Source organism: Dermacentor albipictus, chromosome 9 (genome assembly GCF_038994185.2).
Source record: "Dermacentor albipictus isolate Rhodes 1998 colony chromosome 9, USDA_Dalb.pri_finalv2, whole genome shotgun sequence".
Classification (NCBI taxonomy): Eukaryota; Metazoa; Arthropoda; class Arachnida; order Ixodida; family Ixodidae; genus Dermacentor; species Dermacentor albipictus.
Window position 1 is genome coordinate 24292911 of NC_091829.1, and position 14935 is coordinate 24307845.

At 45.1% G+C, this 14935-nt stretch overlaps 1 protein-coding gene across 3 annotated transcripts in view; it reads left to right on the forward strand.

The window, feature by feature from the left end:
* Positions 1-9789, forward strand: part of LOC135901931 (neprilysin-1-like) — a 58554-nt gene extending 48765 nt beyond the window's left edge. For 2 of the 3 annotated variants that reach the window (XM_065431772.2, XM_070525259.1), the window contains 4 exons: positions 5132-5197; positions 6485-6589; positions 6713-6789; positions 9555-9789. In XM_065431772.2, coding sequence (XP_065287844.2) covers positions 5132-5197; positions 6485-6589; positions 6713-6789; positions 9555-9654 — 348 coding nt within the window. In that variant the 3' untranslated portion in view covers positions 9655-9789. The remainder of the gene's footprint in view (positions 1-5131; positions 5198-6484; positions 6590-6712; positions 6790-9554) is intronic. The other variant, XM_070525258.1, reaches the window with a different exon arrangement.
* Positions 9790-14935: the final 5146 nt, after the last annotated feature.

Sequence of the window (14935 nt, forward strand, 5' to 3'; positions counted from 1 at the left end):
ACGAGCAGAGCCCGTGCGAATGCGGGGCAGTAAGGTGGCTTGGTTTCTTTTGAGACCCTTGATCACACATGGCTTGTGAGGTGAGCTTTGGAATCGCGGAATTCGCTAGGCTGCAGTGACACAGAAGAGCGTCAGAAATTCCAGAAATGTGCAAGCGTATTCGTAAATTTCAGCCGCAAGGCATAAATGTAGAGCCAAGTTTACCCACAGATAAAAGAAAAGGTTCAGGGATAAACTGCGTGCCAAATGTGAAAGGTAACATGAGAAACAACCTGTAAAAATCCGTATTTCATGCCAAAACCACAGTTCCCTAGAAAGAGGCCGCTCTACCAGAACTGGAAAATGCGCCACCGGAAGTGATGCAGTCGGAAATGACAGCTTTCGGAAAGGTAACTCAGAGTGCTCACACACTCTGAATTGAACATACAGGAATGCTCGATGTATCACACATGTCGAGTATTCTGCGTGCGGCTACATTTTTAAAGCGTTTTAGCATAGAATAAAGGAAACAAGAATGAATGAATAAGGCTACCCGTCCCAGTGCGCCGCGTCCGATTGAGCGATTGATGTATGTCCCCCTTATCGTGTACAGTTGCGTGGCAAACCTCTGGGGGTGCATTTAGTCAGCTACTATGCTGTATAAACTATGTTATTCAACAATGTATGCGAGTGCTACCCCAACAGCTTCTCGCGATAACTTCGACGACTTTATGTACACGTTACTCTAACAAGTTGAGCACGGGAGAGGTTTCGTTGCTGTTGCCTCTTAAAAGTAGTCCTGTACCACTATTTTACCGAAAAAGAGAATTTATTTTAAATTAAAATAGGCTATTTCAGAAATACTTTGCCGCAAGAAGTACTTCAATGCTCATGGTTATGTTGCGCTCAGTTTTACACAGACGATATTAAGGAAGGACAGGACGTTTGTGTAAAACTGAGCGCAATATAACCATGAACGTTCACCAACTAGCCCCCTTCATTGCTTTACTTCAGTGCGTTCAGCACAACCGAAGATATTGGCAATGAAACACGGCCTACACGGTGCTACCGCTCCTTCTTCGAAGCCTTGCACTACGAAAGCTACAGCAGAGCGGGGCATGCCCACAATCCTCCGCCTTCTACACGACACCGTGGCGCGTAGTTCAACTTTCCCTTTGAATAATAAAGCTAGCGCCACTACTTCCGATTTTGGTGCCCACTACGTGTTAAACGTAAGTCAAACGCGGTTGTTCTCAACGAGCCACAGTGCGCTTAGCCAATGGACTCGTCGCGGCATGGTATCTACGCTACGTAGAAGACCACAGCTACCAATAGCACCCGGGTATGGGAATCCAATTTATTGAAGAGAGAGCGTTCGAGAGAAAGGTGACTTCATGCTCCGCTTTCGAGCTCCAAGCACCGTGTCGACAGCAAAACTTGGCTGAGCTATTCAGAGCAGCACATGCTATCCACAGACAATGTTATTTCACCAAGCCCGAGGGGTAGTTCAGGACCCCTTTAACGCGAACCTCTGGTCCTCTAAAGTATACACAACTTGTCATCGCTCGCTGCTACTCAATTGATCTAACAGTATTAATAGCATAGGATAGAGAACGTGACGATGTATGACGAGCAATCAAAAATACGCAGAATATAAATGACAGATAACCGCTAGCTGTGCCTAACCGTATAGGCAGACGTAAATGTACGATTGTCTAAACACATGCGCTTCCTCTTATATTTACTTAGATGTTAGTATTACACTCCTTCCTGTTGGAGTGACATTGACGTGTTTATATGGCGTGACATTTGTAACTACCATTCAGTTAGGAGCGACGGCTTATGACGTCTACCCTGTCGGCGTATTTTTTTTCCTTTTTTTTGCGCTGTCTGTATTCATACGTTCGTCATGAACGTCGTAATAGATCACCGACTTATACTGCTGCAAGTCGAGCCCATGCTCGAACACTCGTTACAAAGCGCGTCGCAGGCTACCAAAGATTTTCTTTCAAACACGGGCCTTGAACTCTCCCCCGCTAAATCAGCGCTACTGTTATACCGCCAGTTCAGACAGGGGGTCAGAAATCTTGCGCCTCTGGAAACTCTGCCGATAGAAATTCGAGCTAAAGATGGACATCCCATACCGAGGAAGGACTCGGTCAAGATACTAGGTCTCCTCATTGATGCCAAGGGCTGTAACTTGACGGCCCTCAACAGGCTCACTGGACAGGCTAGTAATGTCCTAAGACTTGTAGCCCGCGTCTCAAATCGAAGAGTTGGTCTTAAAGAGGATAATTTGCTCAGAGCTTTTCAGGCATTCTTCCTGAGTCATGTCATCTACATCGTGCCGTACCCTAATTGGGGTAAAGCGGGAAAGGCCAAGCTCGACTCCCTAATCAGAACCGGGCTCAAGCGCGTGCTCGGCCTTCCACAGTCCACAAGCACTGAGAAGCTGCTGGAGCTAGGACTCCATAACACCATCGATGAGCTCATAGAAGCTCACACAGCGGCTCAGATAATGAGGCTTTCATCCACGAAGCCAGGGATTCAGATTTTAGAAGAAGCAGGAATCCAACCCAGACATGAACCGGCGACCAAAGTTAGCTTGACCCAGGAAACCAGAACTCGCACCATGGTTGACCCCGTCCCACGAAACAACCACCCAGTGCATAACCAGGTTAGAAGATTCGCGAGAGCGAAGTCCATCCTTAAAAATATCAATCAGCAGAAACTAGATGCCCTCTTTGTCGATGCTGCCAGATATGACAGTGGGGATAAGTTCACTGTCTCGGTGGTAGACGCGGGGGGCAACCTGCTCAATGCAGCCTCTGTTTGTACTAAGTTTGCCCATGTGGCCGAGGAAGCGGCGATCGCTCTGGCTTTTCACAGCTCAAAAGTTCCCGCTATCGTCCTCTCGGACTCGCTCACAGCGGTTAGATCCTTCTCGTCCGCCCTCATATGTGAACAGGCGTACAGTATTGTCATCAAAGCACTTCAAAGCAGTAGGGAGAGTACCGAAGGAGGATACTAAATCTCGTGGTTCCCAGCCCATCTAAATAGCTCAATTAAACCACTTGGATGTAATCCTGACGAGCAGGCCCACCGGAGAGCGCGCGATTTCACGCACCGCGCTGTCGTGGGTAGCCAGGCTTGGAACGAGGTTAACATCCAAAAAGATCCATTAAGTACATTCCACGAAATTGTTTCCCATTATAGACTAGGCAGGAGGACATTTCCACCCCCTCACCCCAAATTGAACAAACCTCAGGCTACCACCCTAAGACTCCTGCAAACCCGTTCGTATCCCATTCCTCGGTTTCTTAACAGGATAGATTCTGAACACTCACAGTCGTGCCCCAAATGTGGTCATGACTCATGCTCCTTTGACCACATGATCTGGCGGTGCCCAGCCCTTAACGCCTCTCCATCCATCACGAAAGAACAATGGCAGGAATCTCTCCAGAGCAGCAATCTCCAGATTCAAATCCAGGCTGTCCAGAGGGCCCACGACATTGCCGCGGGACTTGATCTCCCGGTTCCATCGTGGGTGGAGCCTCCGACTTGATCTTCGGGAGCTTTGGTTTTGGCTCCCCGAGGTCTCAGTCCCTCAGGACTCAAATAAAGTGCTTGTCATGTCATGTTTATAGTACAAACCAAAACTGATCACTTTGGTTTTAGGTTCCATCTTGATACACAGCGCGGGACCAGACAAGGTACGCAAATGAAGGACAAAGGCAAGCCTTTGCCTACGTCGCTCGGTGACCGCATTTGCCTGGTTCCGCTTTGTGTAGCGAGATGAAATGCACACCAGCCTGATCTCGTACCCTGCTTCAGTTTAATATCTTCGCCTCTAAGCACAATATGACGACCCATATATAGAGGAACGATTACAAATTAGAGGTATATATTCTTTTTTCGGTATTACATTGGGCATGACAGTCTCGCTAATCAATTATCGTGACCAAGCAAAAGTTCACACTTATTCTTTTCAATTCTGAGAGGCTGCATATTTATGCCTTGGATCAAAATTACCTAGCACCTTAGATAAAACATATGAAAAGCTGTACTCCTTATGTTTCAGAAGGTACAACCTACAAATATCGTTAGTACTCAAGAGTTCGAGCAATGCATAACTGAAACGCTGCTTAAATGTTTAATACAATCCATTCTGTGGGTGGTTTTAACAGGTTTCAGCAGTAATCAATACCAGGTTGCCACTGGTTCACTTGAGGTGTAGACCATACTGTTCATGCACAAAGTTTGTTCATCCAGCGATTCAAGCTTCATCACCTCTTCAAGAACTATGTTGAGGGGCGCTTTGCCCTGCGTACTGCGACCAATTACGCATCCTTTTGTCCAACTTTTTGCTTTTACCATCATCGTTCAACCACTCCTAGCTACTGGCATCGATTTCGTCAAGTCCAAGGAGATACAACGGAGTATTGAATAATGTATTTTAATATAATCTCTTCAAATCACCTACCTTGATATGCACGCAAGATTATGGTGACCCATTGGTGTCACCAGATTTATCAACGATACACTGAAGTACAAAACAAGCGAACTTCCACTAGCTAGACACCTCTACTTGTAAAATATTGTCTGTTGCACACTAAATAATTTCAAGTTTCCCAATTACCCGTCACTCATATGCTCTCTGTTATGCATATTTATTTGTATTTATTGTATAGTATCTATATTTCAATATTCGTGTCTTTTTTTTTGCTCGCATTGTTCCTAATTTGTCTTGTATGCTTGAGTTCCCTTCCTGCAAGGACGGATGTATGGCCTGCAGTATGTTATAAATAATAAAAATGAAAAAAAAATAGCAGTCGATCCTCTTTCGCTGGCATCGTTCAAGTGACTGATAGAATATTTCCAACCCGTCGCGGTGGCTTAGAGGGCTATGGTGTTGCGCTGGTAAGCACGAGGTCGCGGGATGAAATCCCGGCAGTGGCGACCGCATTTAGATGACGGCGAAATGCAAAAGCGCGCGTGTCCAGTGCATTGGGGGCACGTTCAGGATTCCCCTGGAGCTCAGAATTATTCCGGAGTCCCCCACTACTGCGTGACTCATAATCAAATCGTAGTATTGGCATGTAAAACCCAAGAATTCATTCATTCTGAAGGGTAATTCCATTTCTCTTTGCAGCTCAATGGGATAAATACTGTTGGTGAAAACATTGCCGACAATGGCGGTATTCGAATGGCTTACCAGGTGAGTTTAACCAAGAACTGACGCACTTTCCGTGTGCGAACCATACTTAAAAATTTTGCTGCTATTTCCAACTTTCGCGATATATTGGCTGCCGTGAACAACCTGTCTCGTGCGGCACGTCGCAAATCGGGAGAACGCGAGAGGCAGTGCGTCGGTGAGGCGTGGGTGCTATTCGGAGCAGCAACAGCAGCAGAAAGACCTCCGCTGATGCAGCGCTCTGTTTCCATATATGCTATCGATGGCGCCATCACTGGCGCCATCTCGTAACCATCATCGCCGCAGAGCCCGTCCAGCGCGGCACTACGCTTTTCTTCTCATGCTTTCGCCATGCCCTCCTACCATGCTTTTCGACTCGTACTTCCACTGCACCCTCCTCGCGCTCTCTTCCCTATCGCCGTCTTTCATCCCCCTCTGCGCTCCGCGTTCGCTCTTTCATCCTTCGCAGTGCTCGTTCACTCCGTTACGAGGTACGCCGACGCCGACGCTCACCTCAGGAACGAGTGCCTAAGAGCTGCGCTCTAAAAAAACCGCATATATCTCTCAGCAAGTGCTCAGATCCTGCATGTACACGTGGCTAATACATATGCCCTAGGCGGGAACGTGCAACAAGCAATGACATCCGTTCCGGTTTCGGCTCTTGAGCTGTGCACACGCGTATATATCCCCGGCTTTACGAAAGGGCAGCTAAGTGGAACGGCGACCTAGTAATATAAACATATTATATACACGACCTTTGGGATTTCTGGAAGACGAAGGATAAATGGAAGAGGGTGTTGTAAATATGATATGCGTCCTTCTTAGGGTTTCTTTGAAGGTCATTCCAGAAAAGTGTAGCATCCCTGCAGTCTGCGAAGCAGTGTCCCATAGCATATTCCCATTGCCATAATCAGCAAAGCACATGACAGCTTCTTGGATTTACCCATGTCTTAGCAGTATGGTTGCCGTGTGCATATTAAAAAATTTGATTTAACGCGCACACGGCGGACACGATTGAACACATCATTGCATCCAAGGCGATAAAGTGGTGAGATCCAGTGTTTCTTCGAACACTGGATCTACTGCGGGTAAGAGGAAGAAAATGATTTATTTAAATTATTGCTCTAGGCGGCTCTAGGCTTATCTAGGGGAGGTAGATAAGAGGAAGAGTACTGTTCGAGAAACATTGACGATACTATAAAAAAACTATGGTGTAAAACATCACAGTTTTCTATAAAATATATTATACGGTAAATTGTCAAGCACTGCACAATGTGCTGAAGTAAAAGTCCCAATTCATTTGTGTTTCAGGCTTATGAAAGATTACTAGAAGAAGAATGTAATGGTGTGGACACTCGCCTACCTGGACTAACACACCTATCGGGAAAGCAACTATTCTTTATCGCGGAAGCAATGGTATGAGCTCCATTTGCAAATGTCGCTTCGGACAGCAAAATATTTTTTTTCATATTACCTCGAATAGGACAGTTTAAGGAGGCTGTGGAATATAAACACTGACAGAGGTGTTTTCTTCCACAGATAGAGTGCAGTCAATATCGCAAAGAAAGGCGACAGCAAATAATTCAGTATGACACACACAGCCCCGCCGAATACAGGTACGTATAAGCCGCTCCAGTGTTATAGAAACAAAGCTAAGTGGAACGACAAACACTGCAATAAGATGGCATTTATCATACCTACACAAGCTTAGCCCTAAATAGAGAAAGAAAAATTAGGTAATAGGACAGCGCGATGCGTGAGCCATGTTTTGAGGCAACAGGAACATCAACAGCTGTATAACACTAGCCATAGGACGGCAAAAACTCACTCGTGAGTTGTCTCACTGAAACTTAGACTGACCCCTTAGTGAGTCTGAATGAACATGGCTTACTAGCATTCAGATTAGCCTGATTTAGACTAAGCCTACAGCAAAAACTATATTGCCTGAGGGAGTCTGAGCGTGCTCTGATCGCCCTGCTGACCTGTTGTCAATTTCGAAAATGCCATCGCAAAAATTGCGGCGATGGTGGAAACGCGCAAATTTTATCCAAGCCACGCGCCATGCTTCTAGTGATCGTACATATGAAAAAAAAAAACTCAACGCCCAAGCACTCCGTAGAGATGGTTAACCAGAGAAGCTGAAGCGTGCGGCCGTGGTATTTATCGCTGGATTAATCCCGATGGTTCATTGAAGTCTATCTAAATTATTGGTTACGTCTTAGTGTTGTTTAATCAGCTTCGTTTGTTTCGTCGTCAGGGATTGGCCCGCGTCACTTGGGCGTGCACGTAACTTAGGGTTGGCCACTTCTCAGTGCGCCCTCGGTGCTCTCACTATCACTAACCTAACGTAACTTAAGCTAACCAAATTTAACCTAACTAGGTATAACACCGCAATCACACGGTAATTTTCATTGAGCACTGAAGCTAAATGCCACTGAAATGGCCGTACCTAATTGGCACCTTTGCGCGAGCTCGTGAACGGTAGCGAATGTGACCAGCTTATTTCAATGACCTTTGATTGAAGCGCTCATTGAAAACGAGCGCGTGACTGCGGTATAGCAAGGAGCCCAAGAATGTCTTCTTCTGGGTTTTCTTATGGCGCCATTCCGCGACATTAGGTGTTTTCATTTTCTTTTTCTTTCTTTTTTTTAGCGCGGTATACGAATAAAATCGCAGCGACGAAATCATTACGTGGGAGACCGTCCTTTACGAGGCAATATTAAACGAACAAGAGTCTCGCTGTGGTCATTGATGTAAAAATCAACTCTTCCAATTGCGAAAGTTATCATGTTCCCACCCTGAACGAGTTCATCCCAACTCCGGGGGCCAAGTTTTATTTCGTTCCACTTACGTTGCCGTATTTATTAAATCGATACGCTTATGTGGTTGATAGCCCCGATGGCCTTTAAACAAACACGTCGGCCACTGCAATGGTACAAAAACTGTCATCATCAGCAATCGATCATACTCCCAACTCGCCGTGGTTCCTTAATGGCTATGGTGTTGGGCTCCTGAGAACGAGGTCGCGGGATCGAATCCAGGCCACGGCGGCCGTATTTCGATGGGGGCGAAAACACCCGTGTACTTAGATTTAGGTGGGCGTTAAAGAACCCCAGGCGGTCCAAATTCCGGAGTCTCCCACTACAGTATGCGTCATAATCAAATCGGGGTGTCGGCACGTAAAACCCCATAATTTAGATCACGCTTCCCTGAGCAAGCGAAAAATACAACGATTTATCCCTGTCGCAATGAGATGCTCTGAACACTCAGCAAAAGGAAGCATACAGTGTATACATTCATTGGAATCGCGCATAGAGCGTACAGAAACGCGGCGTCTAGTCGAGTGGTACAAAAAAAACAGTCACGTTACCTTCTCAGTTGTTGACACTCCCGTGAACAAGCAAAACATTGCAATAGATCATACTCGCATTAGGATGAAGCTGTAAGCACTCAGCAAAATGAGGCGAACACTGCATACATTCATTAAAATTACCCTTACGACACACAGGACAGCATACGTTTCATTGCCCTGATGAGAGGATGCAATGTAATGTGGAAGGGAAACGCCATTGGCGTGAGCCTGACCATGCTATACGAGTTCGGGAAGTCTCAGTTAAGCGTCGAAAACGAGCCGAAGAAGCCGAACTGCGAAAGCAGCAACGCCACGATGCGAGACGGCGCATGATCAAGTCTGCAGCAGGCATTCGCCTTCACATGTTAGCAGGTAACATGCTGCCGAACTTTTTTAACAGGATGTAAGATTATTGTTTCAATCTAACCCATTCTGACATGATATTTGGACCACTTAAACATTTAATTTCGTCAGTACTTATTGCAGCTCCATGTGGTTGTTACTTGAACAGAATATCCAGTCCCTGCTTCCTTCTAAATCTTTCGCTCCCTATATTATTTACAATCTGCTTTCTACTCCCACAACGGCGAGTCAAGAGTTGCAATTCCTTCTTTGCGTTTACGCTGGTTTCACGCTAACCTATGTTACCACAAATGTTAACGTACACCGTGGTCTTCAGCACCATCTAGTTCATTGTTTATCACTTATTTGATGAAAACAAAAGACATATTATTTAAAATTTACGAGTCTCGATTTCAGACACCCTCCAACACTTTCAGGCAAACGATTTACAAAAGGAAAACAACACTGGTGAAGAAAGAGTGTAAATTTAGTATCAGCATGCATTTTCGGAAACTAATATCTGATTCATTTTTCATTCAACCGTTCACTGCATGCTACTTTGGGCATCGTCACTACTTTGCAAAAGGCTAGAAATCTAAAAAATAATTATTATTATAATACGCAATTCAACATACTTTTCGCGGCATATTTGCTAAGTGCAGTTTTGCTATTCTTTTTTCTTTGTAGAGTAAACCTACCAATGCAAAACATGGAAGAATTTGCCACCGTATTCCAGTGTGCAAATAATTCGACGATGAATCCAGAGAAACGGTGCAAATTATGGTAAATTGTGCTGGTACAGGATAATAAAAGCAACGCAGAAAGAAGGAGGTCGAGATGGCAAGTCACATAACATGGATTAGACAACTGACATTCGTGCTGAATCAACTTCCCAAATAAAGAATTTCTTTACTTATAAACAATACAACAGTTCTTCGTTATGGTCGTTGTTCATTTACTGAGATATATCGAGGCATCTCTTTCTAAAGAACACTCCAAACATACTATCAAGGATTGCACGTGGACGCTTGCTTGGAACCATGACACTTGCTCACAATGTGGATAAGAAGCCAAAATTTAAACCACAGCGCCGTGGGGACACCAGCGTCTTTTATTCGACAATGCATTACTAGTCACGGTGCCCGTCAGTAAATGTAATTTGAAAATCACTGAACAAACAATTTCTTAAATTTAGCGGAATAACATACTAAGCTAGGTATCTTGTCGCAATTCGGCGATTGAAGCCACGATGAGTAACTCGACGCATGTTCCACTTAATAAAAGATGCTGACGCAAGCAACATTTCTGTTCTATTTGTCCTGAAACTCTGGCACAAAACACGCTGATATTTTACTTGGCGTTTTCTCTCAGTTTTCTGTGCATGCTTTTATTTTTTTGATAAATTGTGAGCTGGAACGCGGACGCATTCCTCCGTACGTCTGGAGAGTATTATCTAGTGTGTTTATTCGACAGTTTGCGTACATAACAGCGCTACGTTCTGCATAGTGCGAATGTGCACAACGCAACACGAACGGTACCTCATGCTTACGTGGCCGTCACGTGGCCACTATGTGGAGGGTCTTCGCGTGCTGCTATCGTAGTTCTAGTATGTTCGTGACAACGCGAGACTTCAATTTCAAAAAAAAATGCCGGATACGGTGTCATAATTTGGCTAAGAATCCATCTAACAGGTTTGGATTCGCTTGGCTCGACTGTTAACAGGGGCCATTATGTTTATCTTCCATATGACGTAATAGGTTTTGCGTACGTTTCATGTACGTGGGCAATGCCACGCGTTAAAAACCCTGTCGTAACACACGTTGCCACGTTCTGCGAAGCGCTTGCAGGCTGCGTGCTTATCTTCATAGCGCAGTACTAAAAACTCTCTATTATCTAGCGCATTTGTTATCTGATGCTAGGCTCCTCAGCATGTCCGTCTTAAGCACCGATTGGCTTAAATTTTAAGATTTCTCCATAAATATTTCATGAACTATATGAAGTGAGTATGTGTTAAATTATTCTTTGTTAATAAGTATCAGACATTGCTCACGCAGGGCGCCGCTATTGCGTCGCCGCAAAGGGAAAGGCTATAGCTCTCCATCAATGTCTTCAAAACATTTTTGGCTGTCTATTCTTGAAATTTGTGTCAGGTTCTTCGCGTATCTCGCTGAAGAATGCTCGAAGACCTTGGCCCGTCTCTGCGTCAACATGCAGATTGTCGAAGGTTTGTCGCGAAGAGAATAAATCTTTGACATTATCAACGAGAAAACGTTCCTGTTGAAATGTCATTTCTTTTTTTAGTTAAATTATCGTTCGAAAAATCTCAAAAGACCGAACTGAAGCCCCCTTTCGTAAGCACAAGACGCGAAGTAGAGTCGAACCTTCTGCGTCTATGTACGCCTCAGTATATTGTTCTTTTTTGCGCTAAAGTTCAAGTACCTGTAGCCAACTAACATGCAGTCAAATTTTACATCGTTATTTGCTTTATCGCAGTGCCAACACAGCATGAACGGATGAGTCGTTCATCGCTCACATGGACGCCCTATTGGCCAGAAAGAACCAAAGGAAAGGCGGCAAGAGGCTATTAAGCGAGGGAGGGAAAGGGGGTTGGGGAGAAGGAACAAATATTCGATGTTTCGAATACGAATCGAATATTACCCACTATTCGTATTGGTATTCCAAAAAAAAGTATTCCGTATTTCCCAACATCCCAATGACTAACCAAACATTTTGGAACAAGTTTTGGCTACCCTTCTCCGTCTGTTAAACAGTGTATCGAAACTTAACAGAAGCAAACAACCAAAAAGAGTTTTTGACACAATGCAGAAACAAAATGGGTATTGGAAGCTTTGTTTTCCGTTTCGTGGTGGAAGCCTACATGACAACCTGTAATGTTTGCTTGTAGTCTGTCATTTAGTGTTTTTGGCAGTCGATTCATCTAGCAGTTTCATGTTTTACGCTACAACCCGTGAAGTTTTCCTTGCAACGGACTCTTTTGCATGTGTCTATGGCACATAAGTCCTTAAACAGCTTTTTTTTTTCCGACAACTTCTGATCTTTTTTGGCGACCATTTACCTAAAGTAAATCTACAACTAGTCACAGAGCACCCATGCGTCCCTAAAAAGTTTGTTTCCAACGAGCATCTAATGATGGTAAGAGGCTATTGATGCAATTTTTTTTAATGGAAGTTACCGATCTTGGGGCTAAAAATTGGAGGGCGCTTAAGCTTCGCCTTTAAGATAAGAATGCAATATATTTCAAAGATGCCTTGCTGCTTCTCAGGCTTCCCGGCAACTGCAGCTTATGTGAACGCAATGTTTAACGGCAAACGCTGGAGGCGAACGCTGTCTTTCAGAAACGCGGCCTCTTGCGTGGCCCGATCCTGGAGGTTCTGCACAGCCACGCCAAAAGAAACTGCATCATTTTCAGGTTTCTGTTATTTCTATTGTTTCGCTCTGTTAATATTTCAGTCCGGTTACGGTGGTTACGCATATAAGGCATGCGCTGTCGGTGTTGCGTTTCATCACATTTCGGTTGTGGACGGTCACTCTCAGAATTCAGAGGAATAAGTTTGTCGCGAACGTATGACAAGGGGCGCTATTACGTAAAACTATTCCAAACTTTTCTATTACAATTCTGCAATCAGCCTTCCGCGATTGGTCAAAAACTTTTTTGGACTACCCCCATTTCACTTGCCTGTAACGCGACGTCAAGAAAACAGCGATAGCTCCCCATCTGATCTAACGTGTACACATGGATTATGCAGGATTTGACTGAACAAAAGAAAAATAGTTATCTCTGATTTGACACCTCTTCGCCATTAGCCATCGGCTATTGGTTAAAAGTTTTCGGGCTGCGCCCACTTCTCCTAACTCTCACGCGACGAGACAAAACCGCAAAAACTCACCGCGTTAAAGTGACGTGTACGCGATAAAGATGCAATATTATGCCGAACAAAACTGAATTTTCTTCTGAATAGCCGCAGGCTGCCCCGTTCCGAAAGGAATAAAAAATGGCTGCCGCCGATCGCTAAGGCACTGGCTACTCGCACCTGTCGGAGAGCATGGCTTTATTTGCGTGTAATAAAGCTTTTTTGCGTGGTCGTGTAACGTTTCCGAGCACTTTCGGCACGTTTACGACCTCGTTCTGCCTACTCTTCTTTGCTGAGAATCCGTTTTAGCGTCATTCTTAAGCTTCGGTTGCATGCTTCCGCAATTGTCGACGAGCCACCGTAAGCTAAGTAAGGAAAAGCGAACCAATCGCAGACGCCGGCACCACCCTCCTCGTCCGGTTATCGATTTTCAGTGCAGTGGCTTGGCCCTATCGAATCCCTCTCGACTTGAGCGTGCTCCTCGCCTCTTGTGAGACAATTAGATAAGACAAGCCGCTCAGTGTAGGCAATGTTATTCGTTTTTCAAGCTAACAAAAGTGACCTCCTATGAACGAGAAGAGCGTTTGATTGGTCTGTTCAGACAACCCTGCGGGTGAACGCCCGATGCTTGCGTCGGTGGTTACGCAAACTTGACGTCAGGAGATTGGAATAAAAACATGTTGGAATAGTTTTACGTTACAGGGTCCAAGGTATTAGCAACTTTAGTGACAGAATGGTGTGGCAATGTAACCCGCATGTATTGCATGTCATATAGCAAGGCGTGGCGTATGCATATACATAATTATATGCGGGAACGTTCACCCTCGGGGAACTCCGACACCGGACGTGGAAGCCGACACCGGATTTTCTGTGACACGGGGCCCTTAACGCTGCTCGCGGTAAAAGTAATCCTTAATCGCTGCGGTGGCTTAGCTGCTATGGTGCTGCCCTGTTAAGCAGGAGCTCGCGCTACTAACTTCCGGCAGCGTCGGTGACAACGCCCTCTGCTATTGGTACGACACGAGGTATTAAGATTATCTTCAATTGATCAGGGAAAACGAAGCAGCGAATTATATTGGCAAGCAATACAGTGCTGTAATCAATTTGTTTATTCCTTCATCATCATCAGCCTATTTTATGTCCACTGCAGGACGAACGCCTCTCCCTGCAATCTCCAATTACCCCTGTCCTGCGCCAACCGATTCCAACTAGAACCCGCAAATTTCCTCATTTCATCGAACCACATAGTCTTCTGCCATCCTCTACGGCGTTTCCCTTCTCTTGCTACCCACATTCTTTAATGATAGTGCATGTCCCCGTTCTCGGTTATTGACACAGCGTCCAGTTTGTCCTACATATTCCTATGCCACACGACAGCCGCATTTCATAAACGACGTCAATCGCGTATTTCCCGAAAGGTCTGACGTGCTTCTTCTGGCATCCCTTGCTTCACCTCGGTGCCACGCAAGTTGGCTTAACTATCTATTTGCGACTTTAAGGTTGCGGGAAACATTGTGGACATACGGCCCTACAATAGGCTTGCATCCTTCTTGAACAGAGTTGATAATATTTGCTTAATTTTATTCATCTTTTGTTAGGGGGTTTGCAAGATCACTGCTATGAGCCAGCTGAAGTGCCCGACTGAATCTAGCCTTGCCAATTGGCTATCGAAAGTAGGAAGCATGGCGGGAAAAGGCAACTACATAACGGTTAACAAAATTCGTTGCCGGGCTATAGTTGGCAGATGCTAATAAGAGAATGCTGGTAAGCTCAGTTTCAAGACGAGACAACGAAGATAAGATGAGAGGACAAGAGCAGCGCTTGTCCCATGTTGCGGTGTCTTCTCTGGTTCCTGTCTTGAAACTGCGCTTACCAGTGTTCATGTATAGCAAGTTCATAATAGGAAATGGCATCGCTGCAGTACCTTCGACTCCCTGCCCGCAAAGTTGCACATTCTGGGAATCGTGCGCGTTGGAGCATGCAACTCGGAAACAAACTTCATTGAGGAGTAGAAGTCAGAGGTATTTCACTCAAGGCGACCTGTCCACTTCTCTGCCAATAATGTTCCTCTCTTTTGGCAGTGCTATGACGGCGAGCAATGAGAAATAACGTTGTCTTTTTACAGCGGAGCTGTTATACACTAGGTTCTGGCAGTTTGTTTGCGTAGGCGAAAAATATGGCGGCCACCCCAGAGCT